General features: G+C 38.7%; 3 protein-coding genes across 4 annotated transcripts; 2 read left to right on the top strand and 1 right to left on the bottom strand.

Moving 5' to 3' along the window:
* The first annotated feature begins 173 nt into the window (after positions 1–173).
* LOC145914214 (activin receptor type-1-like) lies at positions 174–6,459 on the top strand. Its single transcript, XM_083002004.1, has 15 exons — positions 174–328; positions 427–530; positions 762–880; positions 1,044–1,183; positions 1,359–1,486; positions 1,575–1,652; positions 1,824–1,920; positions 2,010–2,200; positions 3,203–3,349; positions 3,657–3,741; positions 4,050–4,141; positions 4,273–4,381; positions 4,763–4,893; positions 5,313–5,420; positions 5,868–6,459. The coding sequence occupies exons 1-15, from the start codon at positions 250–252 to the stop codon at positions 5,979–5,981; spliced, it is 1,722 nt and encodes a 573-aa protein (XP_082858130.1). The 5' UTR covers positions 174–249; the 3' UTR covers positions 5,982–6,459.
* Positions 6,460–6,593: 134 nt separating this feature from the next.
* LOC145914215 (alpha-tectorin-like) lies at positions 6,594–14,383 on the bottom strand. The gene is made up of 14 exons (XM_083002005.1): positions 14,223–14,383; positions 12,932–13,077; positions 12,412–12,441; positions 11,894–12,053; positions 11,527–11,684; positions 10,869–10,920; positions 9,545–9,707; positions 9,106–9,269; positions 8,482–8,650; positions 8,080–8,150; positions 7,710–7,887; positions 7,410–7,529; positions 7,244–7,346; positions 6,594–6,900 (listed from the first exon to the last, which is right to left on the bottom strand). The coding sequence occupies exons 1-14, from the start codon at positions 14,324–14,326 to the stop codon at positions 6,785–6,787; spliced, it is 1,734 nt and encodes a 577-aa protein (XP_082858131.1). The 5' UTR covers positions 14,327–14,383; the 3' UTR covers positions 6,594–6,784.
* A 2,700-nt stretch (positions 14,384–17,083) lies between these two features.
* On the top strand, positions 17,084–25,947 carry LOC145914824 (glial fibrillary acidic protein-like). 2 transcript variants are annotated; one of them, XM_083002672.1, is made up of 13 exons: positions 17,084–17,373; positions 17,828–17,914; positions 18,115–18,241; positions 19,675–19,873; positions 21,760–21,917; positions 22,119–22,275; positions 22,611–22,775; positions 23,005–23,130; positions 23,191–23,271; positions 23,711–23,850; positions 24,105–24,199; positions 24,368–24,514; positions 25,393–25,947. In XM_083002672.1, exons 1-13 carry the CDS (start codon positions 17,244–17,246, stop codon positions 25,488–25,490), a joined length of 1,710 nt encoding a protein of 569 aa, XP_082858798.1. In that variant the 5' UTR covers positions 17,084–17,243; the 3' UTR covers positions 25,491–25,947. The 2 variants fall into 2 exon arrangements, with proteins under 2 accessions (XP_082858798.1, XP_082858799.1); XM_083002673.1 differs by lacking the exon at positions 24,368–24,514 and having other exon boundaries at positions 17,099–17,373.
* Positions 25,948–27,343: the final 1,396 nt, after the last annotated feature.

The following is a 27,343-nucleotide window of genomic DNA, read 5'->3' as shown; positions in this document are numbered from 1 at the left end:
CGATCTCTACGGAACCACTAAAGGTACAAGAAAAAAATCCCTTTAAATGCTGTTGCTGTCCTCTTGCTATAATGAGCCTTTTAGCTGTCTAGCATGCTGCTTGCATACGTTTCCTATTTTTTTGCGTCAACGTTTACTTAGGTTTTATAGTTGTACCTTCTCTGCATAAAACGTTTTTACAATATGTGTAGAAGATGTAATCAGATATTAGTTACCAGTTAATTTTGGTTGTCACAATAATAACAAGAAATGGAAAGATGGCATCAACGTAATTTTGTTTGTTATTTTATCCTTGCGTTTTTGACTGCAACCTTGAATGGACAAAACGGTTAGTTTTTAGATTAACTTTTGTTTGGAAAATGATAAACAAAGGCTTTGAACTAATGTCTGTGTAGTGGGATGCATTAACTCATTTGTTCTTTTCAGATACAAATGCAGACCTTCCAAATTTTGTGGACAACCAAAGTCACAGTTTGCAAGATGTTTTTGCTGTAAAAAACAGCCTTTCAATTGCACAGCCAAATAAAAATGTAAGTGTTGGTTGCAGAGTTAATCTGTATCGGAAAAAGGGATTTTTAAAGCCCCATACTGTTTAAAGCCTAAATGCCCCATATTGTTTTGCTTTTTTAATGTGTTAACTTGTAAATAGTTAATAATTAAACCAGTCAATAATAAATAAACATATTTCTTTTTTTGGGTGCATTATGCAACATGGATGTTTGCTTGAGAAATACAGTTACAGTATACATATCTTCATGTAGGTGAAGAATGTTGTATTTCATTGTGTGTGTGAACAAACAGAAGAACAACAACATGTTTGTCATGAAGACGGTTATTGTGAAACCAAAGCGGCTTGCTATTCATTTCTTGACAATCCAGAGTAAGTTTCCTCAATCTGTAAACACCACTTGTTATATTTTGCTTTAAAATTAATATTACTTTGTTTTTGGAAGGTTCTATTACAATGGCGTTTAGTGCATATGTAGAGTTCTTTTCCATATCCATTTATCATTGCATAAACTCACAATATATGTACTTATTAGTGCCAAAGTCATCAAAGGATGTTTAACATCTAGTGAGCGGGTAAGAATGTTGTGCTTGGTGGATGGCAAACTTGCAATTAAGTGCTGTTCAAGTCATATGTGCAACCAACACTTGCACCCCACTCTTACATCAACTGAAGGTATAAGGTTACATATAGACCAGATAGTAAACTTTTGGTATTTTAGTAAATATTATATCAGTTTGGAGTTGTATTCAAAAAATGATAAAGTTGTGTTGTATGTAGTTGGTATCTAATGTTACCAACTACATATAACACAGTAACAAAAACTGTAAAAACAAATTTTTCTTTATAGAGAATGAATCTTCCCATGATATTCCAACTACTCCGATTGCAATCATTTCATCATTATTTTTGGTGTTTTTTATCATTTCTGCAATTGTTGTATATTTTGTGAGACGTTTTCACCAAAAGAGAATGCAGGTATGTTTCATACATTAAAACAAAAATGTTACTTGTAATGCATACTTTTCTATTTTAAATACTTAAATTCTTTTTCACTATTTTCCAGGAAATAGAAGAGCAAAGAGAAGCTGGAAGATTGGAAGGTGGATTAAGGACAACCAACATCGGCGATAGCACCTTGGCTGTAAGTAAAGTAGTTCACATTGGTTTCATGCTGTTAATGTAAATAGTTGGGTGCACTGCTTATTTCAATGCAACCATTTGATCTGTGTCATAGGACAGGTATATGGTTAGCAGGTGTTTGTGATGATACAACTACACTAGATTAAGTTAACATTTTTGTGTTAAATAATAGGACTGGATGAACTCAGCAACTTCAGGAAGCGGGTCTGGACTTCCATTCCTTGTACAGCGGACAATGGCAAAACAGATTCAACTTGTTTCTTGCATAGGTCAGTGTTTACATAACAATAATTTTTAGGACTATATTGTTTTTAATGTTTTGTTAAAAAAAATCCTATTCTTTATTAAATGTGCAAAGGTAAAGGACGATATGGTGAAGTGTGGAAAGGAAAGTGGCAAGGTGAATATGTTGCGGTAAAGGTTTTTGCATCCAGAGATGAACAGTCTTGGGCCAGAGAAACTGAGATATACAATACAGTTCTTCTCCGCCATGCCAATATTCTTGGCTACATTGCATCTGATATGACTTCAAGAAATTCAGAAACGCAGGTAAATATTTCAATAATGCATAATCTTTGATAAGTGTTAATTGTTTGTTGATTGTTTTTTTGTCACATCAACCACAAAATAACTAACAAGATATAGCAGATTAAAAATAAAGTTGTGATAAGCCCAAATGTAATTTAAGAAAGTTGTGTTAATATTTCATGTGTTTTGTTTAATTTTCATTAAGCAATAAAGTTGTTGCAAAGGTCAAAAACTCTTGGGTTTGGGTCGTTGTATTCATACTACAATGGCTTGTACAACTACTTCCAAGACGCTTGTTAAAAAAGTAATTAACCAAACAAGTTCAAGTGACAGTTAATAAATTTTTTTTTAACAAAAATGAGGCAGAAAATACAACTTGTAAAACGTGGTGCCGTGTCTTTTATTAAATATTGTACCGAAACGGCAACATCAGGTCATTGGGGCGACAACAGCGGCCTTTAACATCCCCTCGACGCACCGCCTTGTCTGGAAAGCATTGTTTATCGAGAAGTGGTGGTGCCAGAGTTCTGCCCAGACGGCGTCACCCGTTCTGTCTGAACAATTACAACCGCCCAAGTGATAATTTCCCTCTCTCTGCGGCGGTTTTCGTGGTACAGGCAGTGTTGTGGTAAAGGGTGACGGAAAATGTACGAGCATCAATTAAACATCTTGTTCAAAGCTCATACATGGGAAGATAAGTCCAGGTTTAAACAATTTTACATCACATTAGTCTGCACGGCAAAGCGACAAGTTCTTTCCAAAAAAAAATCAGGACCAATTGCTGATAAAACATTGTATGTATTTTCAAGTATAATGCAGATATCCCAAAGTTATCAGACCAACCACTAGAAAAAAAAAACGCTTAAGTAGTTTCGACACGTATTATCATGTATTATTGCAGGCATTCCTCTGTTATCACCCAAGCCATTAGTTAGTGTTGATATGTGCATTATATTTCTGCCATAATGTACCACCACACAACCTACGTGAAACAGTACTAAATAGTATGTAACAACTTCTTAGATGTGGTTGGTGTCTTACTACCACCAAAAGGGATCGCTCTACGAATTCCTACAGCGTCAGGAGTTGGACAAAAACTTGATGCTTAAACTCTGTCTCACTGCAGCGAATGGAATCGCACACTTGCACACCGATATATTGGGAACTTGTGTAAGTGCACTTTACAGTAATTGTTTGAAGAAACAACAACGTCGAAATAATTTCGCACGCCAAATTGAATCACTCCACGATAATGCGTGCGCTGTGGAACCACAGCCTAGCTTAAGTGCCGGAGAAAAGTGGATTTGAACTTAAACCGGCAACAAACACTGTTGATACGATAATTATAAAAACCTGAAGGTCAAAGTGTAAGAAGCGTGCATAGAAAACAGAATGACATAAAATGTGCGTTAAAAGAGTTTCATTGAAGAATTGCCCCTAAATTCCTAACTTATTCTATGGTGTCGTTTTTGCACAGGGTAAAAACGCCATCGCGCACAGAGATATCAAAAGCAAAAACATTCTGGTGAAAGACGACCTTACTTGTTGTATTGCTGATCTTGGTAAGTTATACCAAACCTTCAACTTCAATTTAAAAGCAAATGGGTTTCAATTGTGTTCGTGTGCCCATGTAGCAAACTGTTGTTCTGCAGCTGCATATTGCATTTGTCAGTAGTGTATGTGAATATTTAAGGTAATTTTAATGTATATGTGGGTATGTTAATGCGTTATTTGGTAGAAAAAACGGTCTTATTTCACAATTAAATGTTAAATTGTGGTATCAAATATGTCACTGCTTTTGTTGTGCAAACAAAATTAAAAAATTGTGAGGTGGCAAGACTCAAATAACGACCATTGTTATCACACGTAGGTCTCGCTGTAACCCATTCACCAGCTGACGACAAGATTGTTATTCCAAAACACAACCACAGGGTGGGGACAAAGCGCTACATGCCCCCAGAAGTAAGTTGTGTGTATTTAACCGCGTGAAGTATGTGATGTAATATGTTCCCATATATTCCTATAAGTCTATCTTATGTAACTTGCTGAACCTGTATAGACTTTCATTATGTAAAAACATCGTCTGTTTTTAGGTTCTTGATGAAACTTTGAACACGTACAGCTTCGAATGCTTCAAGCAGGCCGACGTATACAGCTTCGCTTTGGTTTTGTGGGAAGTGGCGAGGCGTTGCGTTTGTGGAGGTATTTCTTGTAGTTATTACCAGTGCCAACCATGCGAAACACGACGGTGGTTTGCTGAATGGTGGAATGTTATTTTGCAAAACGTGTTTTTCAATTTGTGGCATTGGCGTAGGCTCCTACATGAAGCCGACTTGGGTTGGTGCTGTAATTTTTGCAAAACAAATTAGGCTTGAAAACTGCTGGTCAGCACGATGTTCAGACGTTTTAAACACTAACTGTATTCATCTTCACAATGCATTAGTTACTGACATGCTATCAAGCAATTTTATGTCTCTAGACTTAACTTAAAAAACTGAACGTATTAATGCCAAGGAAACTTACTAAGTAATATGTTTAAGGATCTTTAGAGCAAAAATCTCTTATATCTGTATTGTGTTGTAGGAATTGTGGAGGAAGCCAAACCCCCTTATTACGATGTGGTTAACTACGACCCCAGCTTCGAGGAGATGCGTAAAGTTGTAGCAGTTGATGGTTACAGGCCCATCATACCAAACCGCTGGAGTTCCGACCCTGTAAGTCTGACCTAATATGCGTTTAAAACTCTCGGCAATTTTGTTTCCACACCGGGATTTGAACCCTGCATATCTTGGTCAAGAATCACTATCAGGTTTTCTTCTTGGTACACGGGTCGTGCGCTTGACCGATGTCGCTAATCACAGTCGCATGTACTCACATATTTTGTTTCATCTTTTTTCTTTTTTAGTAATAACGTTATCTTAATACAAGAAATTCCTGGTAACCGATTCTATATGCATAAAACACTGAAGATGCTTTTTAAAGCGAAATATATATGTCTTACTAGAAAGTTAATAGATTTTAACCCCGGAAACATATTTTTCCATAAATGTCGTTAATACTAGAATTGCTAGTTTAAGACTCTTGGATCAAACTGACGCAAACAATTGTTTTACTCAAAGTAACACTTTTTCAGTCCTTGTCTCTGATGGTTCGGATAATGAAAGAGTGTTGGTGTGAGGACCCGTACTCAAGACTTCCCATACATAGAGTGAAGAAAACTCTCATGAAAGCTTTGGATCAGGTGAGAAAAATGCATCATTTTGGGAGTATTGGAGTTTGTAATTACGAAGCTGTTCGTTCTTCCAAAAACAAACACAGTAGCGATCCCAAAGGCAATGTAATTACGCCTGTACTTTTTCGTCGTGTAATTTTCTTGCATTTGGGATCGCTACTGTGATTGTTTTATTCTTGGAGAAGTCTGGTTATTCGCACAGGCGGAAAGACAGAAAACTACGTGGTGGTCAAAACCTATTTTCAGTTCTCATTATTGGAGTTCGTGCAACTGAATGTTTTTTTTTTAGAGAAACAATTAAAATGGGGAAATTTTGCCGACTAAAAAAAATTAAAAACTGTCACTTTACCAATTTTCAGCATGTAAGTTAAGGAAGAAGTACTGATTTCACCATTATCCTGTGTGTGAAACAACTTTTAGCTTTTAAAATTCGCAAAAAAATACTTTTTTTCCCAGCTTGTCCCTGAGGTTAACGCCTACCCTTCCTTACCACCTGTAACCAGCGATGTCGACCCTCTGTTAGCTCTGGCACCGAAAACCGACAGTTCCTACGCAAATAACCTCCTCTGACTGGTTCGAGTCATCTTCAAAATGTAGATAAAAACACGTAATATTGCGAACTCTGGTGACAAAAGTACAACGAGAATTTCTTGTTAGCAAAGTGATATTTTCCGCTATGGTCGTGGCGAAAAGGTTTCGTATAAACGTAGCCTTTTTACTTGAACTCCATGACTATCAATTTCATATCCGTTACACAAATTAAGTTCTTCATGAGGTGTTATATGCCTGAAGTGCCAACCAAACCTGTTTTTTTACCGTTCATATTGCCTTTTCTTGTTTCAACATGATCGTGTTTTCGACTATAGAAGTCTCATATATATAACATTCTTCGGGTCCATTATTTTTTTTGTAGTGTCTGGTAGCATATTTTCTGTTTCGAAACAGACGTGTGTGTTGCAAAAACTGTACTTGGTGCTTGCAGACAGTCATTTTTTTACTGAACTGTACATTATTATTGCCTTGCTAAATAAATCATTTTTTCTTTTCGCTGTTTCGTACTTGCAGTTGTGTTGCAACCTTACGCCTTGGTGATGCTGAACATTCAAAAATAAGATACACGTGTGATTAAGTATCGTATTTATTGCACAATTTCGAACACGTTTTGAAACTAAAACAAATTCTGAGTAACATGAGGTATATTTACAACTTGAAACACGACGGAGCTATTATTTCTCATTTGTTTAACTTAATTCCTCAGTTATTTTTAGTGATAAAACAACAGAATTAATTTCTGCTTTAACAACAAATCGTAATATGAATGAAAGTTAACATGTGCAGTAGCTTTGTTACCGATTCGGACAGAAAGAGACGATTTACTGCTGTTTTCGCACGTGAGCCACCAAAATCCAAGCAATCATTGCCACGTTTACTATCAGCAAAACGACGATTACGTTTTGACCGTACGTCGCCACTGGTGAGTAGTCGGGATCTAAAAACAGTCGTAATTAAACTTGCAAAATAGTGGATCGATACAAATTGCTGTTGCTTTTTTAAGATTAGTATTTTTCTACCTGACATACTTCAAAAAATATACCCCCACACCATTAAAATAGTAAGCATTTCACGTGCAAGCGAAAAATGTCATTTTTAAACAACTTGAATTAGCCTGTTTGCTATTGGTACCAACGGATCTGTCGTGTCTTGTCGGGTATTTTGGACATTTTACATACACTACAAAGCAAAAACCACTACTAATATTTCAGTTCATGCTGACTGTTATCTGTTCATATATCGATGTTGAAACGTTGGAGTATATTTTTACAACGACTCACCCACACAAGTTTCCCCGTCATTTGATCGTTGTCTTCCGGGAAAACATGAGCAAGAAGCTTGATCCCTGATCACTTCGCACATCTCCAGGCAACCGCCATTATTCTTTAAACAGTAACCTCAAAAAATGTATTTCTGAATATGAAATATCAGAAAGGTCAATCTTACCTCGGCGCAAGGATTTTTATCCCCTGGTTTTAGCATCTTTATAGGTCCAGCGCTTGTCAAACTAATTTCAACGTCCTTTTCCATTGATAAATCTCTCCTTTTCTTTCCGGATGCACAGTTCTAAGTAAACAGTTTAACGTAAGATATGGTCCAATTCAGAAAGCAACATTAAAAAAATACGTTCAGCAGTTACAGGCTTTTGTGTATACAAAACTACTTAGACCAACACAAAGTTTTGTGGCAGAGTTGTAACAAAATGTACACAACTTTACCAGCAGCTGTCACACATCTTTTTCTTACCGTGGTGCAGGTTTGTGAGCCAGAATCACACGCGCTCACGAGGCAATGAACGAAAACTTCCGACAGTTTGTCGTGAGTCCAAACGAAGGCACGGAATCTGTAATCCACATTCTCCGAATTTCCGTTGTCTATGATATCAACCACTCTCACTCCGTTTAAGGTTTCATTAATAGGGCACCTTGAAAGGTAAAGATAGCTAAATAACAACGCAGTAAAATAATCATCGCCAAAACTACAGTCAACAATACAAGAAAAACTCATTTAAATTTATTTAGACTGAAGAGTGTCTCGTGTAGTGAAAATACAGGCAATATTATTTTGATTTTCAATATTAAGTTCAACCTCATGAAAGAAAACAAGTTGTACATACCCGTTTTGAATGATGTCGTACCGATTTAAATCCGAGGCATTGCTTGTTGGTGTTGCCCAGCAGTCGATAGCCTGATATGATAAACAGGATCATTAAATAAACAATGTGGAGCCAATAATATGAATTGTGTATAAGGTGCAGACAGACGGCCACTGATTCGACCTAAAAGGTCTCATCAGTGCAGCTGGTGTGACTATCTGACGAATTTGCTGACCAAACGGTCAATCAAAGACTTCCACTTTGTAGTGACTATACAATTACCATCATCCGTTGGGCACCAAACTAGGTGCAACATTACGGAGAAAACAAGGTGGAAACACTATGACCAAGCAAAGCTCAACCAGGATTATTAAAAGGAAATTATAATTGCGCAGTTTTTGAACACATTGCTAAACTCCTTGCCTTCAACTTGATCTGCGACGGGGTTCCATCCAGATTGGCACGGACGTTGAGCCAGTCTGGAACCAATACCTCTGAATTGGACGGTAGTGCGGTGGTGTAAGTCGCGTCGTAAAACCCCATTGTGAAGAGAAAGTCTCCCGAGACCGGGGTTTCGTTAAAGGAAATGGTTCTTAAGACAAAGTGTAATCAAACATTTTCACGAACTTTTTGGGGCAAAATCACTTGATACAAAGGGCTTTAAACCAAGGGGCGAGATATGTTTCAAGAAGTGCATTCTTGCGTTAATGGTGATTGAATCAACTTTATCCATGTAATTTAATACATCTATTTTAGTGTTGCATTTATTGAAAGATATGTTTCCAAAGTAAAATTAGTTGACTATCATGTAAGACAAATATAATTATATATTAAATTGCACATAGCAATCTGTGGACAGCTCAGATGGATTTTTTAATGAGAAAAATATATTTCGCGTAAAAAGGCATCATCAGTTTCTCCAACTTATTGATCCACTTTTTATTCATTAATCACATTGGTAAGACAAATATATTTCGCAAAAAACACCGTCAGTGTTCTTTATAAAAACAAATGGGTAAATTACATATTATCGAACTACACATATACCTGATCGAGGGCAGGATTTGTCCCACGTAGTCTACTCCGAAGGTTCTGTTGAACGAGCAAGTTGCGTTGACTGTCCCGAAGCTTGCGAAAGATATGATGTCCGACCCGCCAGTATACAAAACCTTCCATACTGTGTGATGGTATGTCACCACATCCCCCTCGTGCTGAAAATCAAAAAGATATTTGTCAGCTCTTCCGATTTACACGAACGTCCCAGACAGTGGAATAATCATATAAAACAAACGAAAATTTCGAGTCAAAAAGAAAGCAATGCTTAGTGCATGTAATTCGTTTGAATAAACTCCCAATTTATAAGGAACACATTTAAAATTCTCTTATCAAACGCGACGAGACCAAATTTTCTAAAATCACTCAACACATTTTCCTTTTATAGCCTCCATGACTAAAAGACCGGGTGTCAACAGAAAAGATCTTGTACCGTAATGTTTGGATTGCAGTGGCCCAAAGGAAATACAATGGAGTTATTAAATGGAACCCGACACTGAGAATCCACTTCATCAACAGTGAGGACGCTTGTATTCCAAACAATGAGGTCATCACCGTCCTCGAACCCGATTAAATAAAGATCTAACCTTCCAACACTAAAAGCAGTAAAACATGGGTTAATTATTTGTCCTGCAAAGTTGTCTTAAAATGTGACCGATCGCAGCCCGGCCATTGCAGCCTAACTGGATCAGCCACTTTTCCGACAAGTCGGAGCGAGATTTGAAAAATCAAGCTCCCTGTAAGGTTTGAACTCACGACCCTAAGCTAACCAGGCCAAACGCTCTACCAACTGAACTACAGGAGCTCTGTGGTTTCACGGGGTATATTGTGGCCAAGGTACGCTGGTGCGCAAGCGCACAACTTGTCAGGCAACCTTCACATATACGTAGAGAATCTCTACCACCATAATCAGACAACGAAGTAATGTTTGATGTAATGGCAATTATTTTAAGAAGCACAATCGTACCACATTTGTGTGTTCGTGGAACTAAACGGAAAGGTGAACCTCGGTTAAACCGGATTTTATAAGGCAGACAATTTCATGTGGATTAGGCGATGTTTTGGATTACCTAGAGACGTTTGTTTCATGCCTGACGAGATTAGTAAAATATCCTTGATTTAACGCAGCTTCGACATGTACAGCTTGATATCTATGTAACTCGCTGTTCAAAAAAATCACTTCCAACGGCTATTTTTTACCTTGCCCACTGATTACAAGAAAAACACTGGGCGATCAAAATGTCATTTGCTTGTTACGCCTAGCGCGTGATATTAACTACGTTGTGTTTAACTACATTGTTATATTGCAGTAATCATGTGCTCAGGTGACTAACCGCCATTCAGGAAATATCGATTGATAAGCGGTTGTTATGTATAACTGTGTAGCTGGAACGTGGTGTACGAAAACACGGTTGAAGCAAGAAACCTAAACCAAAGTCCGCGAGATGTAAACAGAACAATTTTATCAGGAATTGGCAAAAATCCGGAGTAAATTTCGGTTTAATTGAGGTAAATGCGGTAAGTGAATAAGTTTCTCAACAATATTAAACGCATGAACTAACTGATCACTGCAGGCAGTTACATAATACCGCTGGAGCTCAGCATTATAGACAGGAGAAATTATGCTCGTAAGCTGGTTCAAAATGCCGTTAACCTTCTTGGGAAAAAAACATTTGCAAAAAAACAGCAAAAGTAGCAGAAGTATATCCTGATGTGAACATGGTACGATAGCTTCACGTGGCAATGCAAGAACTCACTTAATGTTGACTGTGTCTCCCACACACGTGACGTCAGTAGCAGTCGGTGGTTCTGTAGCACAAAACGAAAAAATTATTTGTTTCGCCCTCGCCTCACCCCAATGTAAAAATCCGTTTTATAAGATATTGCATTTATTCTTCACAAATGTTTTGGTGCCAAGGACGGGTTGCTACAAGAAATGTTTACCCTATTTACTCGATTGTAAGCCGCCCTCGAATGTAAGCCGCACAAAAGGTAGGTTAAAAAAGTTTATAAGCCGCGGCTTACAATCGAGTAAATACGGTATTTGTTTTAGATAACATTAAAAGCATAAAAACGATAAAATACGAGTAACGAAGCTATCACACTGCAATGATGGAAACAAATAAATGTTTAAAGTGGCCTGCAGACAGCGTCACTGTTCCAACCTAATCGTTCTTATTAATGCAGCTTAGCGTCTATTGATGATCTTGCCCCAAGCGAAATAGTCACCACACTGCATTGATGATACGTAATAGATCGAAACAGTGGCCCTGTCTTAGAGTTAATCTCATGTATGAAATCAAAAAATCAAGTATTCGTGTGAATTTGTTTGCTGCTTAGCAGAACATGCACACGACAGATATACGTTGTAAACGGGCACATTAACCATCGCAATACATCATACATACAGCTTACCAAGAAACTCCATCGTTGTCACCAGGTTTATAATGCTGGACAGTAATTCCGAATTTGCACTCGTCAACGCGAGTAGACGTGTAGGCCAGCAATCATTACACATCAAGCTTTCGGTTGGCATAAATGCGTTGTGGTAGGAAACAGAACAAACGCATAACCTTGGAAAACAATGTCATGGTTTTTGTATATTTGGTTTTAACTTACGAAAGGGAACAATTCAAAATCGGTTGATTTAGTGTTGGTGTCAGTTACGTATTATAGTGGCATAACAGCCCAAATTTTAGATGAGATTAATTGACAAAATATTCATATTCGGGGCTTGTATGTAACGTGATGATGGTCCAGCATATGAAAAACATTGTCTTACCCCTGGCAAACTACTTGTTCGCTGACAAATTGTATGACTGATTCGAAATCCGCAAAAGTTTGGTCCATTGGGTCCGACAACACGCCCACATCCGCCACCAGCTGGTCACTAAAGGTCTGTGGGTTCACGTACGGACATTCTCTCAGGTTAAGCGAGGGCCCTAAACATGCAATGGTAAAGATTCCACTGTTGCAAAAGGTATACACAATTTTAATTATGGAAGTTTTAGGGACCAAAGCCGCGAAATCGTTGTCCTTTTGAATTTGCATTTAGCTTGTCGTCGACTAATGATAGTTAGTCCAATAAGCAAAAAGAAAATTAAAAAAACTAAATCCTTCGTAAGTGGTCTGAAGAATGAAATTTAAGCAACATACAAGAGTTGTCCAAATGACGTGTATACTGGGCTCGGTGGATCGCATTTGTTCGTGATATAGTATATAAATATAATTTCCTGTCTGTAACGCCTTTGTTTCAAACCACTGAAGCGCAACACCAGCTACGAAAAAAGAAGCACTCACGTCGTCCTGGAATTGCTCTCTTTCTCCTATCTGCAAAACCATGTACGGATTAATGATGGAAACCAAACATACATTACCGTTTATACTTCGACAAAAATTAAGCATTGTATGTAAGTACGTTAATGATATTATATCAAATTGCTTGGGAGTATCACCGCACTCCAAACTTGTTGGTTTGCATCAACAATCGCTGAGCAATTCATAATTTTGTTGGGACCTTATTGATATCAACGGGAAAAGTGTGTTGTGTTTATTCACCACTACTTTTTAGTCTGTTAGGTGTTCGTTAAGAAGGATACATGTTGGTAGTTAGAATAACAAGAGGCAAGTTTTTACAGCATCAAACTTTGAACAAAGTATCAACTTTTTTCACCCCAATAAATGACGTTGGTCCATTTAAGTCAAAAAGATTAGGTAAAAAACACAATTGGTCTTCTTTAGTTAATACGTGCGTAACTCATAATTAATTGATAAAGGCCATGAAGTATTCCTGCGAAACACACATAGGGTACAGACTTACTTGCAGGACAAACTACTTGACCGGCCACCACAGAAAAATGTTCACACACACAGCCTTTCATTACGGCCAAATCTCCTAGTGTTGGGTCGATCAAAGCATCCAGAGCGTTGCCCCAGCAAGTAGCTTGTTCAGGAATCGTAGCAAGACTGAAAATATGTGATAGTAGTATAAAAGCTACGCTGCTGTGCTGGTCATAGGCGTCGATTCAGGGGTGACATGTCACCCCTCACAAACCAACAGGGGTGACAACGTATGTATTGTCACCCCTGGATTTCCTTTAAATTAAAAATTTTTGTTAGAAAAACCACACACATTATACATGTTTTAAGCTAGTTTAAAAAGACCTTTAATATTACTGTCACAATCATGACAAACACAAGCCTCTCGTGGATTATCACGCAGCGCAACAATTTTTGTAACATAATGGTAATCGGCATTGTTGCGTAATAGATTTGTTTGTTACTTCATAATTACTAAAATTGCAATTTTCACCGAGTGAAAAAAAAATGTCCCGCTTTCAGTAAGGGGGCTCGTAATCGAAATGTTTAAAATTTAGTGCTATAACAGCATGGTTCGGTGTAAAAAGAAACTGACACGAAACGGAATTTGCGTCGTTTCCTATGTTTAGCGCGACACGACTGACGGAATGTTTTTTTGCGTGTTTTTAAAACCTGGAAAAGTCACCCTTAATATTTTACAAAACGTTGAAATATCGACGCCTATGGTGCTGGTTAAAGCATAAAAACCACTATGTGCTTTGGAATGCCGTTACTTAGTGTGCATTGGAATGCTAGACCGGATCTTTATCGTTACCTGCATCAGGGAATGCCAAACTAGGGTCGCAACCCTGTTGGGGCTCACACGACGAAGTCTAAGGGTCACAAAGAGTTTACCCAAGATACACAACATTAAACTGTATTATTTCTCAAACTGCATCTCCAGAGACGAATGATATTGGGCTACAATTAGGTTCGTAACTATTTTCAGTCGTTTTATTAATATTACTTTTTTATAAATATCTGAAAATTAATCGGTGAAAATTTTGATTATTGAAAAGGATCGCGACGAAAAAGTTTGGCCTACGGGTATTCTCACATTTGTGATCTGCGTGACCAACATCAGCAACACATTCAGGAATACTTGGCAAAACGCGTTCATGCATTAGAAAAACTGCCTGGTAATAGCAGAATAATACCGATGAAACAGTAACAAGTGATAGTTCCTGCAGTTACGCTGGCTATTGACCATGTTTCACAAAATTACAAAAAAATGATTAACATTACATGCTTACCCGTCGCACGTGGCATTTATGTAGTTATTAATCCATGAGGAATGAACGAAGAGAAATGACACGATGCTTCCCCATTCGTATGCGTTTGCAGAATTAGTTTGCATGCATAGTGACACTGCTGAACAGAGGGCACTCCGATCCCCCTGAATGTCTCTTTTGTGTGGCCTGGAGGCTGAAATAATTCGACGTGTATAGTTACCACATAGTGCAGTAGAAGTAGAATGCTTTCAAGCGATTCCTAAAGCGGATCTTTAGTCGACGTACGCCGACTGCTGTGCGAATAAATTCAAATTCTATATTTTTTTAAATTGTCCTAATCTTCCCATAGATTTTGTATTGACTTCAATTAATCTAATGTAAAATACTTTTTAAGTACTACAGATCGAAATGAACGCAATAAATATAGAAATCACAATTCATCGTGTTTACGAATAGTACATTTGGCTGTTGTCACAAGTCTGTACTACAACCTCATTTATCACGCAACACGGTAGCATTTAAGCTTGTAAACCTGCGTGAAAAGACAACACTGCGCCACTCAAACATCTATCTTTTTGTTTCAAAACATGGGATCTTAACGAAAGAGTGAGAACAAAAAATAGTTTTCAGACTGCATCATGAGAAATGAAAAAAAGATTTCGCGCCTAATTTTATGCACATCATTGCCTCCAAGGAAACGTCTGTCCAATTCTTGGAGTACCACAAAATAGCTGGAAGTGGTTGACAGGTAATAAGAGTAGTTTTCGCAGAAATGTAAGCCTATAGTTTTGCTGCAGTCTGCCGTTCGAAAACAAACTGCATGAAACCAAAGAAGCACCCGACTCAGCCTCAAAAATCAATGCAGTTAATTAGGTTCGGTGTTAACCGTGCGTCACCATAAAAGCCTGCCTACATCATCAGGAAGCGTTATATAACAGTATCGTAAGAAAACATATTTTTTACGTTGAACACAATCGTCCTTAGTATTTCTAAACAGTTGACGATAGAGAGAAAAAAAACATTGTCCATATATATGCTGTCTTATCCATTCCATTAAAAAAACGCACTGACGCTGATCTCCTCCCATCATTCATTTTTAGACGTTAATAATCCATTTAAAAGCAAATACGTTGACATTATAATACGCAATACACGCTTTTTCTTGATTTTCAAGTAGTGATAAAAAAGATTACAAAATAAGCACAAGACACCCTGCGAATATTTGCTTACCTCTAACGGCCCCAATCAGGAGAGCCGCCGAAACCACTCCGAAAAACAAGAACTTCATTATTCCCAGAGTCCAGATGCGGGACTCCTTACCTGACTATAACTCGTGTCAAATTAAAACGGCAAATATATATTTCTAACCACTAACAAGTATCCAATTTCTTCGTTTTATTTTCTAAAGCAGCCCAGTACATACGACTCGAGCTCGACGGGCAATTGTAATCTCGTGTGTTGGCGAAGATACAAACAGCAACCGGATGCGTGATTAATTGTATTGTTCGGGCCGCAGTCAGAACGATTCAATGGTTGCACCCTTCTGATAAACCACATATTGAAGCAGCGACGTGTATCGACACCCAACAGGAATATGACAACACATTTTTCGATCATTCCCAATCCTCATTCTCATCACAGCTAACGACTGAACAACTCAATGTATACACTGGATGCAAAATATATAATCTGAGTAAAAGCAACACACGGCTTTTAAGTCTGCGCTACATTTGTGGGAGAATTGTCGGGTGTTAATTGAATTGAGATAAACCTATATAACCAACATTAGATAAGAGCAAGCAACCGCAAAATTTGAGTATGACCACCCTTTGTCCTCTATATACGCATAAACCATGGGGTTACCTGGTAAATTTCATAATTTCTGGTCTTTGAGTTAACACATTTGCCCACCCCTGCGCTACGATTAGCTTTGCAGGAGAACGTGTATCAAACGTGAGGTAATTGTCGTATGGGAATTCAAATTCAGGAAATAGACCATCCGTTTATGAATGGCATCAACCAGTAAAGGATGTAACTGCCCTATTTGTAGACGTACTACTAGACATGAGCTACCTATAACTTAGTGTAACGACCTTAGGATTAACAGAAGTCTGGGACAGCGCTGTAAACATAATGCAATTATAGCAATGTATCTTCAAATAAACAAGCGAATTGTTAAAAACCGTAGCACAAATATTCAATCCATTTCTTATCGGTAATAGCAACAAAATTTTTGAAGTATTTGACGAATAAAACGGGTTGTACTATATGTTGGTTTCGATAACTTGATGTACATATGACGGTTTGTGGCAGTTATATCATCCAGCCAACCAACGTGTGGTGGAAATAAGCTTGTAATATCGGCACAACGGTTCTGGCTAAAAGACCTCAACATGTACTCCACAGTACTTCAAATGCTTACAAGGATTTAGGATAGCAAACATGCGCTCTTCAGAATACCACGCTGGGATAAAGTTTACCTTATTGGGGTATGACCAACAGGAAAATCGTTTGGGTAATAAATCGGACTTTCATTATACAAAAAAGCAATTTTTTACGAGCAGCCTTGGCATCGTGATTTTTTTTGTGATATTTTTTCAATGGGAATTTAGGACCCAGTACAGTCCAACGTAAACACCCAAAAACACCAACAACGGGTAATTCCATTGGGAAGGACATCAAATCCTTCTATGAAGGAGAATACTTCATAACCATTGCTTACACCAGTTTTGAAAAGATGTCATCTTACAGTTTTTGTCCTAACGTTTACAAAAAAACAGCACCGAAGCGTTCGTGCTTGACTGTCGAGCATACAAAGCACACCCGGTGGGTTGAAGGCAATTACGTTGGGCGCCGAAGGACAGAGAAGAGGCTCGCGGTCGCCTCGCGAACGCTCCTTGTTTGTCAAACGCCGGGCGCTCAGCAAAACGCTCCTTTTCTCTGTTACGCTGTGAAATATTAACCCTTGACGCCCACTGGAGTTCCAGCACATAAATAGGGCTCGCCTTGTAACAAGACTTGTGAGTGTGTGTTGTGTAGTGAATGCCTGTTGTCGGTCGTTGCTTGCAGCCTATTTCAACGTCAACGCCGAAGGAGAATATCAATTTACGTGTAAGAAGCAGAATCATCAGGAGTGCATTAAAACCTGTAACTATGGAGAAGCAAGTAGCAGGTACGTGGGTTGTGGGATCGTGCATTCTTTTCTAAATTAGTTTTTCTCAGTCCAGCATTTGATTTAAGCCTCGAATAACATGTTTTTGCTTCGTTTTCATTTCAAGTTTCATTGATTAAAAACACAAACCACAGCTAATGAATTGCGGACAGAGCTGTTATAATTGATCATGAAAATCCTAATCATGGAAAATTGTCGACACTGACACAGCATTTGATGAAACAAAACATGCGATATCATTACAGACTGAAAAAAGCTAAGAAAAGAATCGTAATCAATTAGGGAGTAAAATATTTCATTTTTGAAAAATACTGGAAAGATTGGCAAGTATGCTTGAGACTGCCACCACGTGACCACGTACGGCATTCAAAAGTTGATTTTTTTCTTCAATTTTCCGACACGTTCACATGCTATTATCACCTTTTTTTCCCAACTGAGCCTTGTGTAAAAACAGCATCCGCAACGGCGTCGAGAACAGTTCAGAAGACGGTCACCATCAGTTCAAACAGTTCGGCAAACCGCAGTATGTCGTCCAACTCAGGTATTCTTATTTGTAGATTGCACTGCTACAGAAAATTTGCCAGCATAACGTGAACGATGGTCTTGAATTTACAGTGAATATGTTTTCGTTTTTTGTGCTACCGACGCGGTAGACGCACAATGGGTAGTTAAGTGTGGGCGCAGCTAAACCTGGAATGTAAATCTTACAATGAAAAGTTTTAAAGTGTGTGTTCCTTATAGAGTACCGCGCCTCTTCCAAATCCAACGTGGCACCGTCCAGCTATCAACTTCGCTTTGGAAACCGCTCTCGCAGTATGGGTTATTCCCCAAGCGGTGGCAGCGCCACCTACCGAAGCGCATACAAAAGGTAAATGGAACGGTCGATTTTTGTTATATTAAGTCCAACGCCAAGTTGAATAAGTTGTATCATACCAGTATGAAGCTCTTGGCTTGTTGACCGAATTGGGCTGGTAAAAATACCTATAAAACTGAAACTAGGTTTATGTCTGCAGGATCCAATGGCAATTTATTAATACCTTATTCGTAATCAAAACATACAGTATAACATTAGCTTATTTCACCATCGTAGAGAAACTTGCCATTCAATTCTTTCACCGTAATTCAAAGCGCAATAACGGAAACACCAACAAGCTATCTTAAAACAGAACTTAACTACGAAACATACGACAGATATCTGACATCCATGGTAAACAGAAGTAGTTTCCCAAGTCTGTGTTCAGTGGAAATGGAACTGTTTACAAAGTTCTAGACATACCAAACACTTTGTTACGTAGTGGAAACTGACTGTAAGTTGAATTGAACAAGACCGATTACCGCGTTAAAAAGCAAGCCGCCCTTTACCTTTGTAAAGCACTCAAGGTGATCAAACAGAGTTAAAAGCTTTCCTTGCGTTTACTTTGTGTTTTCAATTCAAATTCAGCCCTGAATCGTGTAATTGATCTTGTGGCAAGTTCAACATATCACGGTTGAAGAGTGCATTGTCGCTCGTATCTGTATCGCAAAATCAATATTTACAACACGTGTGTAAAGACCAGACTGGAAAACTTTTCAAGAAGAAATGATTACAATGGCAACTCCCTTAAAACCAACAATCTGACAGGAAGAGGGGTGATTTATAAAAGCCAACGTATAAGTTCAGTCAACTTGGTTTGGATATTCGTGTGACGATGTAAAGTTAAAAAGGTCAATATTTTCCCATGAAATACACCCAACACTTAAAGCGATAAAACGTTTTTGGGAAAACAAACGAGTGAGTCCTGTGAAATAATACTGGCCCCTTACGTTTCTCAACACAGAATTCACTTTCCCACACGCATTCCGTATAATTTTGAGGCATACTTCCATTCACAAATCAATGCATACTGGTGATCATTATATCAAGAAAATTAAAACTTCTGGCCGTAATAATACACTTTGCCTTGATTTCACAGCGTTACCCGGCAATGAGCGGGGTTATGGGTAATTGCATTTCCATCACAGTCTCTATTGATTTTCGCAACCGCGGTTTGCGTCAGCGTATAGAGGTTTGGTTCTTACTCAGCATAGGGTTATTTCATTGTTAAACCCCTTCGTTCGCGGGTAATTGTGTGTGAGTCACCACGTTTCGCATCGTTACCTCTCGATAGAGGTGTTTATTCCGCTAAATTACGTAAAACGGTAACCTTAGCATTCAACCATGCACTGGAAAACTGAATTGAACCAATTTTGTCTCTTGCACAAAATACAAAATTAGTTTTTAAAATATGGGATCTTTTGGCTTCAAATGTGGTTATGTTTTAGTTACAGTCCTGGTGGAATGGAAGCCAGCGTGACCAGAGTTACAGTAAACGATGGACTTGAGCTGACTCCTAACCTGATCAGCACCCGTGCAGAGGAGAAGGCAGCCCTCGGATCGCTAAACGATCGTTTCGTATCGTACATCGACAAAGTTCGAGCTCTGGTTATGCAGAACAAAGCCTTGGATTGTAGGGTGAAGCAGGTACAACCATAACAAACTGTGCTGGCATTTGTCATAAATTTAAGTAAAATTGCGGTTCCAAACTTCGTTAAGATTTAGGTTTGAACACCAGCACGACTTTAAACAGTTTTAAAACCGCTTTACCAGCTTAACATCACTTGATATACGGTAATACAAGAAATGACATCTGTTTTGGTCGGTTTTGAAAGTAACTAAGGAACCAAAAATCTATTTACCCGTTATAAATATCTATTTGCCCACATATGATACAAGCAGGATGAAAAAACGCAAAAGATGTGCGAAATCGTATTGACATGTTACCCGGTTTATCCCACAAATCCACTTTTCTCGGCAATGCAAAGGTACTGCAGCACTATAGTGTATCTAGAATGGTTTTCGAGACATGTGGGCGTACGTGTCGACACAATGCTGGACATTTTTAGCACACACATAGCCCTTTTTCGCAGTTTTAGTTACTTTAGTGTACGCAGGGGAAACGGGAACCCACGCCCACTGTGTTTTCACACAGCGCATAATAAACCGGCAACGCCGGCAAAGCCTATATTTACCGACTTATAACACACATTGAGAAGTTGTGGAGAATAGGCATCCATCCATGGTATATTCACACAGCGTGCCGGGAACTGGGAACAAGGGCGCTGTTTACCAACCGTCTGCTGTGGTTTGGGTGACAAATGGCCAGTAAATGTCACCAAAGGTTAATCAGTGACTTCTTTTTTGTCGCCCGTCCTCCTTTATTACTTTCTCACTGAACTGAACTGATATAAGATGTACAGCAAAGGTTAGGGCTGTGACCTTGTAACAGGTATCCGGTTCGGTTTGCTAACATCTAGCCTACTACTACTGGGAACTTTATTATGAATTATTGGATGTGTTGGCCTATGTGGGTGTTACACAAACACACAGAGACATAAAAGACAGCAGTTAAATATTTACTAAAAGTATACTGGTGATTTGCAATCCATGCTGGCCCACAAACTATTTCATTAGTTTATTGGGACAATTTATCATGCAGTAAATCCTTCACAAAGTAGAGTGTACGTAACACAAAATAGGCCTAGTTAAATAGAAACTCCAATTATGACCAAGAAAGTTTGTAAATAGCCTACTTAAGTCATTGACATTTTTATGTTGCTACCAACTGCTGTGTGGCGCTGCGAGGTTTGTTGCGCCAAAAGCAATTCGTTACAATTTAGATATAAGTTTGTATGGAACGGCGTGGCTGCCAATCGTATATCCAAGCTTGCGTGAACAAAAGATTGGGACAAGCGACATGGTGGCCCTGCTGAGTCAGAAAGAATAAATGAAATTCTGTCAGCAGACTTTTTGTTGGTCGATATTGACAATGACGTCAAAAGATGAAGTTGGCCACAAACCCAATTCTAGTGTTCCGAGATGCGCCAAATTTCAAGTTACGTTAAAAAAGCAATATGTATAGGCCTGAACACTTTGGAGGTAAGATGCGTGACGAAGTGCCACAGCGCAAGTATGTGTACTGAAAGATACAACCTAATACCCTGACCATTTGGAAAGCAATTTTAAACTTGACTTCTCTGTTTAGTATCGCCGTGCATTGCTTATTCAGAACCTCCTGAACAATGGCAGTTACACATCTCTTTGGTATTCTCCAACAAAACAAGTACACCTATAAAACCAATCGGCAGCCCCCCTTAAATGTCTTGAAACAACAAAAATGTTACGCTGCTTGTCTCACAAGAACATACATTTCCATTCCAACCTTGTTTCGTCATAGTGTATGGGTAAACCAAAAATTTCCAACCAGTGTGTGCAAAACAATCCCATAACTAATATGAGATATACCTATACAACTACTGCACGCATTCTTATACGGCAAACATTATTTTATGTGAAATTGTTTTGTGCAGCTTGAGGCATCACGAGGTACACCAAGTCGCGCATGCGAAATGTACGAGGCGCAACTTCACAAAATGCAAAAGGAAATTGAGAAAGCTGTGGTCGAAAAAACACAGCTGGAAATTGACTTCGAGAGCTGCTGCTTGGATTTGGACGATCACCGCAAACGGTAGTATCACATGTAAAAGACATTCAGAACGAATGTGATGTTTGCGACAAAGTTGTAATTCACTATCCCCATACAATTAGCACTGTTGCGATAACTACCACATATGCAAGAAATGACGATAGAATCTTAAGAAATCTAACCTTTTTTCTAAAACATATCGTTTATCAGAGGTAAAAATAATCTCATGTGGTGATGTTACAGACTTGACCGAGAGACAGGGTACCGAATGGATGCAGAGGATGAGGCAAAGTCCTTGCGTAAAGATGTTGATATGGCAACTCTATCTCGGGTTGAGCTTGAGACAAAGGTTGAAACTCTCAGGGAAGAATTGGATCTACTTCGACGTTCGGCCGACGAGGTGTAACAAGTCAACTTTAATATAATTAATTATTCGGTGGTTTCGGGTTGAACCTAACATTTTAATAGAAAAAACTATAGTCGGGGTTTCCGCAGCAATCACAGTTGGACCACATAAAGAATGTTGCCCCGATACATCTAACAATGGGTTATTTTTTTTGTATTCGCCCAATGCCACATTTAGACACGTCAAACCCGCTTAGCAATAGTGATAATGTCCAGCTCAAACGTGTGAAAAACGTTTGGGTCAAACACATTCGTTTTACAATGTCCAGCACGCCGCCGACAAGAGGTTGTTGTGTTTGCCCCAATGGTAAATCCATTTTGTTGTTTCAGGATTTCAGGGCTTTGACTGAACAACTGGAAGCTATGAATACCGGAGAAGTGCAGATTGATGCCACGTCAGCAGATTTGTCCGAGTCGCTGAGAGACATCAGAGGGGCTTATGAAAAGCTCACACAGAACAACAAGTTCGAGATCGAGCAGTTCTATAAAACCAAGGTTCGTTGTATCAGCTTATCTTTAGTGCTTCGCAAACCGTAATGCTCTTGTTTGAGGTAAAGTTGTTGGTCACGTAACGCATTCCAAAATGGCCCAACATTAGAATGTTTTTGTATCTTACTATTTACGTGAAAAATTGTATCAATTTCAAAAGTATTTTTTTATCGGAGGTTAATTTATGTTTTACGTTAAAAAAACATTGTCTTAAATAAATAATGATGTTGTTTAGATTTCGGACTTGAACAGCCAGCTCAAAGACGAGTCCAACGCAAGCAAGGTTACAAAGAACGAAGTAAACGACTCAAGGCGACAAATTCAAACGATCACAGTCGAAATGGAAAGTTTGCGCTCATCGGTAAGAACAAAACGTGAATTTGGTCATGATCTTAATACTGCACATTGTACGCTTTGGTAGAATGCAGCGATGGAAAGTCAAATGGAAGAATTGGAAAATCGTTACGCCAATGACATGCAGAACTGGCAACAACGCATTCAAGTACTTTTTTCTTAACTTTTGTGTTTTGAATTTGTAAATACGCCAATTTGTTGACCAAAACGATCCTGCGCACGAATCCAAAATAAGCCCACGAATTTAACCGGTTAACATCTTGCTATTACTTTGCTTCGACCACACCAGGATTTGAACCCAAGATATCCTGGGCACGAATACCGATCAGGTTTTTTTCTTGGTATGACCAATGCTGCCAATCACTACTTCCTCAAACAAAGAATAAAAATGGATCTTTGGCGCCACCATACGTCCACACATTTCGTTTTTTCTTGGCTTTGCTAAAGCTCAACAAAACATTCTGATTAAAGTCAGTATTAGCGAAAAGCGTGTCGACTAGTTTTTTCAATAAATTGTTGGAAAACCACCAAACGTTCGTAAGTCTGAACAGCATTGGTTTGCGCAACACTACAAAACGTACCTTCAGGACATGGAAGAAGAACTGGTAAATGCTCGGGACAGAGTTGCCAGACAGATGGTGGACTACAACGAGCTGCTCAACTTGAAACTTTCGCTGGATCTGGAAATCCAGACATACCGACGGCTGTTGGATAGCGAAGAGGACAGGTGGATACTTCTAGATTAAAAATAACTGCACAGACTTTCTGCGATAAAGTTTTTATCTATAAAGTTTCAATGATTTACGTTAAGAATGGTTGGTGTAATAGCCAAACCTCCTGAAATATGGGGGGCCTTCTGTGGCAAGTAAAGATCTGTTATTTTGGATTGAGGGTAGACTATGAAAGTGGTTTGCGTCGCTAAGTAAAATGGTTCGATCTTTAGTTTGAATAGTTTTTTCTTTATAACTTAATCGTCCGCAGAATCAACGCTCACTCCACTTCGTCCATCTCCATCAGCGAGGGAAACGGCAGTGTTGCAGGGAAAAGCTTCATCGTTGAAAAGAAAGTGGTCACCGGTAAGCCTAAAAGTCAATCACTAAGCTCGGTTGATTCAGTAGACCCGCTATCGCCGCAAACGAAATGCTACGGCATGATGCGACAATTCTATACACTGCTGCCTAAAGATACCGAAATGAGCGTAGCAAACAGGCTACGCCAACGCAGTACTCTATCGTCGTTTGAAGATGCAACTGTGAGCGATTCCGGCACCCATCAGGACGGCTACGTCGACGATGTGCTTGTAGACATGCTTAACGAAGTGGTGGATGATTCCGTGTTGATACAGGGCGAAAGGGACGTGTTGAATTCTGGCCAAGAATCGAGTGATAATGGTGACCCTCTATAGCCACACACCATACATCGATGGTTTGACTATCCACCACTTCATTTCATTCGAAATATTGCAACTATTAGTGTTTATAGAAGCCTGCTTGCTCGCGCGTATGCAATGTATCTTTGTAGCTCGTTGATAAAACCAACAACCTCATATCCGAATTGATAATCTACCCTGTAATTCTTTTGATTCACTTAGATTATTTTTGTAATTCTATTCACATAGTGAATTATGCAAAATCAGTAGAAGTGTTGGCAAACTTGTGCCAAGTAGTTACCGTCCCAGTCCTTAGGTGCTCGCCCGCTCATTGGTTGATGTCGAAATTAAGATCACATTCAAAAATATATTTGATTTTAAAACGGTTGGATCACGTAGTTGCTTCGCCGACATTTTAGCACCAATATAAATTATATTATTTAAATTCCTAATTTATCACAAATTCCTCACAACTATATGCAGCCTACACGCGCTGTTTTTGTAGAAAATGCGCTCATTTTGCTGCAACAAATATTAAGTAAGGCAAATTGAATGCTCATTTCCGAAAAGTTATTCTTTTGAAACTAATTTTTTAGTCACTTTGTGCTAAGAGGTCTTGTCAAGTTAAATTTCTAACCTACAAAGAATTTGATCAATAGGTTTGTAGAAAGTATTTTTCAACTTATGAAAGTTTGTTCATCTATTTATAATAAAGAGAAAGCCAAAGTGCCTAAATCTATTTTTCCAGATAATATACCGATAAAACCGAAATTCGTTCAACCGTTAAGAAACCTACAACGTTATTTGCAAGATAGGATTTGCCGTACTTTCCATTTATGAAATGCAATTTCAAACCTAGAATTTCATATAAAAAGTAACTTATGCAACGGACATCCACAGTTGAGACACGAACTTCCACACATGAAGATGGCGATAAGCATTCATCATCATCATCTTCATCTTCTTCGTCCTCCAGCGAATCAGAGAGTGAGATTTAATGGAGAGGATTGTCTCCTGGAAGCATTGGAAAGAAATAACGCCGCATCATGTACATAGAGCATATTTTGTAATCATCATCATCATTACGCATAGTACCGTCATGCAGCCTGTACATAGACAACCACAGTGTAACTCTAATGTGACTTCGATTATTTCGACACCAATCAAAGAACGGGCGTACGCTGATATAGTCGATGTGGTTTGATCACTTTGCATTAGAACATTTCAATTGGTCGTAAATGGTGTAAGAGGAGTTTGTGACAAAAGTTATGCAGGTATAATGTGTCACTTATATGTATCAACACATTTGCAATTTACGTAGTAAACCTGTCAAATTTTATCTGAAATTAAATGCTTGTTTGGCGAAACTACAATGGTTACAAACCTAAATTTGCCCCCTTGTGAACTACCAAGTCATGTGTACATGAGTTTTAAATAAAAGCTCGCTTCGCTTGCTTCAAGTTTTGTCTAAGGACAGAAAGAGAATGTCCCTCTGGCACAAAGTACAATGAAACCAAACGCCTTGCAACACACCAATACACACAAAGAAACCGTTCGGTAAGGCCAGTGCTATTAAACCCTTTATGGTTAATGGCACCTCACAAAAAATCAAAAGATTTCGCAGCATACATTTTTGCAAACCAAAGAATCCACATCGAAATATTACCGATAATACAACAAACATTTCCATATTGAATACACCGAAAAAAGCTAACGACACCCTTTAAATGGCACCCCAGGCTGGGAACAATTGAGTTACGACTTGTTTAATAAACAAACAAATCAACTGATGAATTTCCACAACAGAAAATCTGTATACAATTACAAACTTTCAAGGGTCCCGCTAGCCGTAATCTATATACATTTACAAGACAAGGGTCGTGAGTTCAAACCTCACCGGGAGCTTGATTTTTTAGATCTTGCTCCGACTTGTCGGGAAAAGTGGCTTATATAGCTTTGCTGCGAACCTTATGATCAGAATATTAGAGCTGTGATCGCCAAATATAAAGGGCCTGCGCAGTGGGGCGATCCTGCCTTGCTATGCGAAAGCATGGCATTACTTCTGCATTTACAAACATATCCGATGGGCATTTCGGAGTTCATGCTAAGAAATCATTTTAAGGCTGCAGTGTGGTGAAAATGCTGCACAGAATTATACAACGAGAATAAATAATTAAAGGCAAGGACAAACCGAATGTCGGCGGGATAATCGTATTTGGTTATATAATCGCAGTAATCAAAATCAAATTACACATTCATGCATATTTAACACCCCTTTATTTCTACGAAAAATGTTTACTTCAACCTTTCGAAATACCACTTGTGACCGCAGAAAATTCAAAACTGTGAAGTCGAACCTGAAAACGTTTTTTTGTTTATTTCCCCCATATTCGGAACTTATTGCATTGCTCACGCATTTTTTCTGTTTGAATTGCTCGCAATCATGAAATGATAAATTTTGAACTAGAGCAAAATTTGATGAGAATGTATGTCGGATTCTGGCTACCACCACAAATTGGGTCAAAGTTTACGAGACACAAAAAATTAGGGTGTGTCCAAAACGCAATTTAACGGCAATTCGAGGAAAAACAATTTGCCCTTTCTGCAGGTGCATCAATTTTTTGCCAAATAAAACCCATGGGAGACACAAGCTTACGTCAAGACAACCATGATATGATTGCCACGCGCGTCGCAGGTACAAATCGTCACATAAAAAGTCATCTTGTCACGCCAGGTACAAGTGCCAACAAAGCAATGAATAATTAACGCTGACCTCCCAAAAGCGCGCGCGGTACCGAAAGGCCGAATTCAAGCCCTACTACATCCCTGTGGATCATAATTATAAGTTGTC

This window comes from Ascidia mentula, chromosome 9, assembly GCF_947561715.1.
Source record: "Ascidia mentula chromosome 9, kaAscMent1.1, whole genome shotgun sequence".
In the NCBI taxonomy this organism is placed as follows: Eukaryota; Metazoa; Chordata; class Ascidiacea; order Phlebobranchia; family Ascidiidae; genus Ascidia; species Ascidia mentula.
The sequence above is the reverse complement of the archived record's forward strand: the minus strand, read 5'-3'. Positions and strand labels throughout refer to the sequence as shown.

Bases quoted from the DNA above. Each gene is read 5' to 3' on its own strand.
- LOC145914824 (XM_083002672.1), top strand. From the start codon at position 17,244: ATGCCTGTTGTCGGTCGTTGCTTGCAGCCTATTTCAACGTCAACGCCG. The intron at 23,272-23,710 runs GTACTTTTTTCT...ACGTACCTTCAG, and splicing joins ACTGGCAACAACGCATTCAA to GACATGGAAGAAGAACTGGT. The intron at 24,515-25,392 runs GTGACCCTCTAT...GGACATCCACAG, and splicing joins CCAAGAATCGAGTGATAATG to TTGAGACACGAACTTCCACA.
- LOC145914214 (XM_083002004.1), top strand. From the start codon at position 250: ATGGAAAGATGGCATCAACGTAATTTTGTTTGTTATTTTATCCTTGCG. The intron at 1,184-1,358 runs GTATAAGGTTAC...TTTTCTTTATAG, and splicing joins CACTCTTACATCAACTGAAG to AGAATGAATCTTCCCATGAT. The intron at 1,921-2,009 runs GTCAGTGTTTAC...AAATGTGCAAAG, and splicing joins TCAACTTGTTTCTTGCATAG to GTAAAGGACGATATGGTGAA.
- LOC145914215 (XM_083002005.1), bottom strand. From the start codon at position 14,326: ATGCAAACTAATTCTGCAAACGCATACGAATGGGGAAGCATCGTGTCA. The intron at 12,054-12,411 runs GTGAGTGCTTCT...TTGCATGTTTAG, and splicing joins GAGAGCAATTCCAGGACGAC to GGCCCTCGCTTAACCTGAGA. The intron at 7,347-7,409 runs GTAAGATTGACC...TACTGTTTAAAG, and splicing joins ATAAAAATCCTTGCGCCGAG to AATAATGGCGGTTGCCTGGA.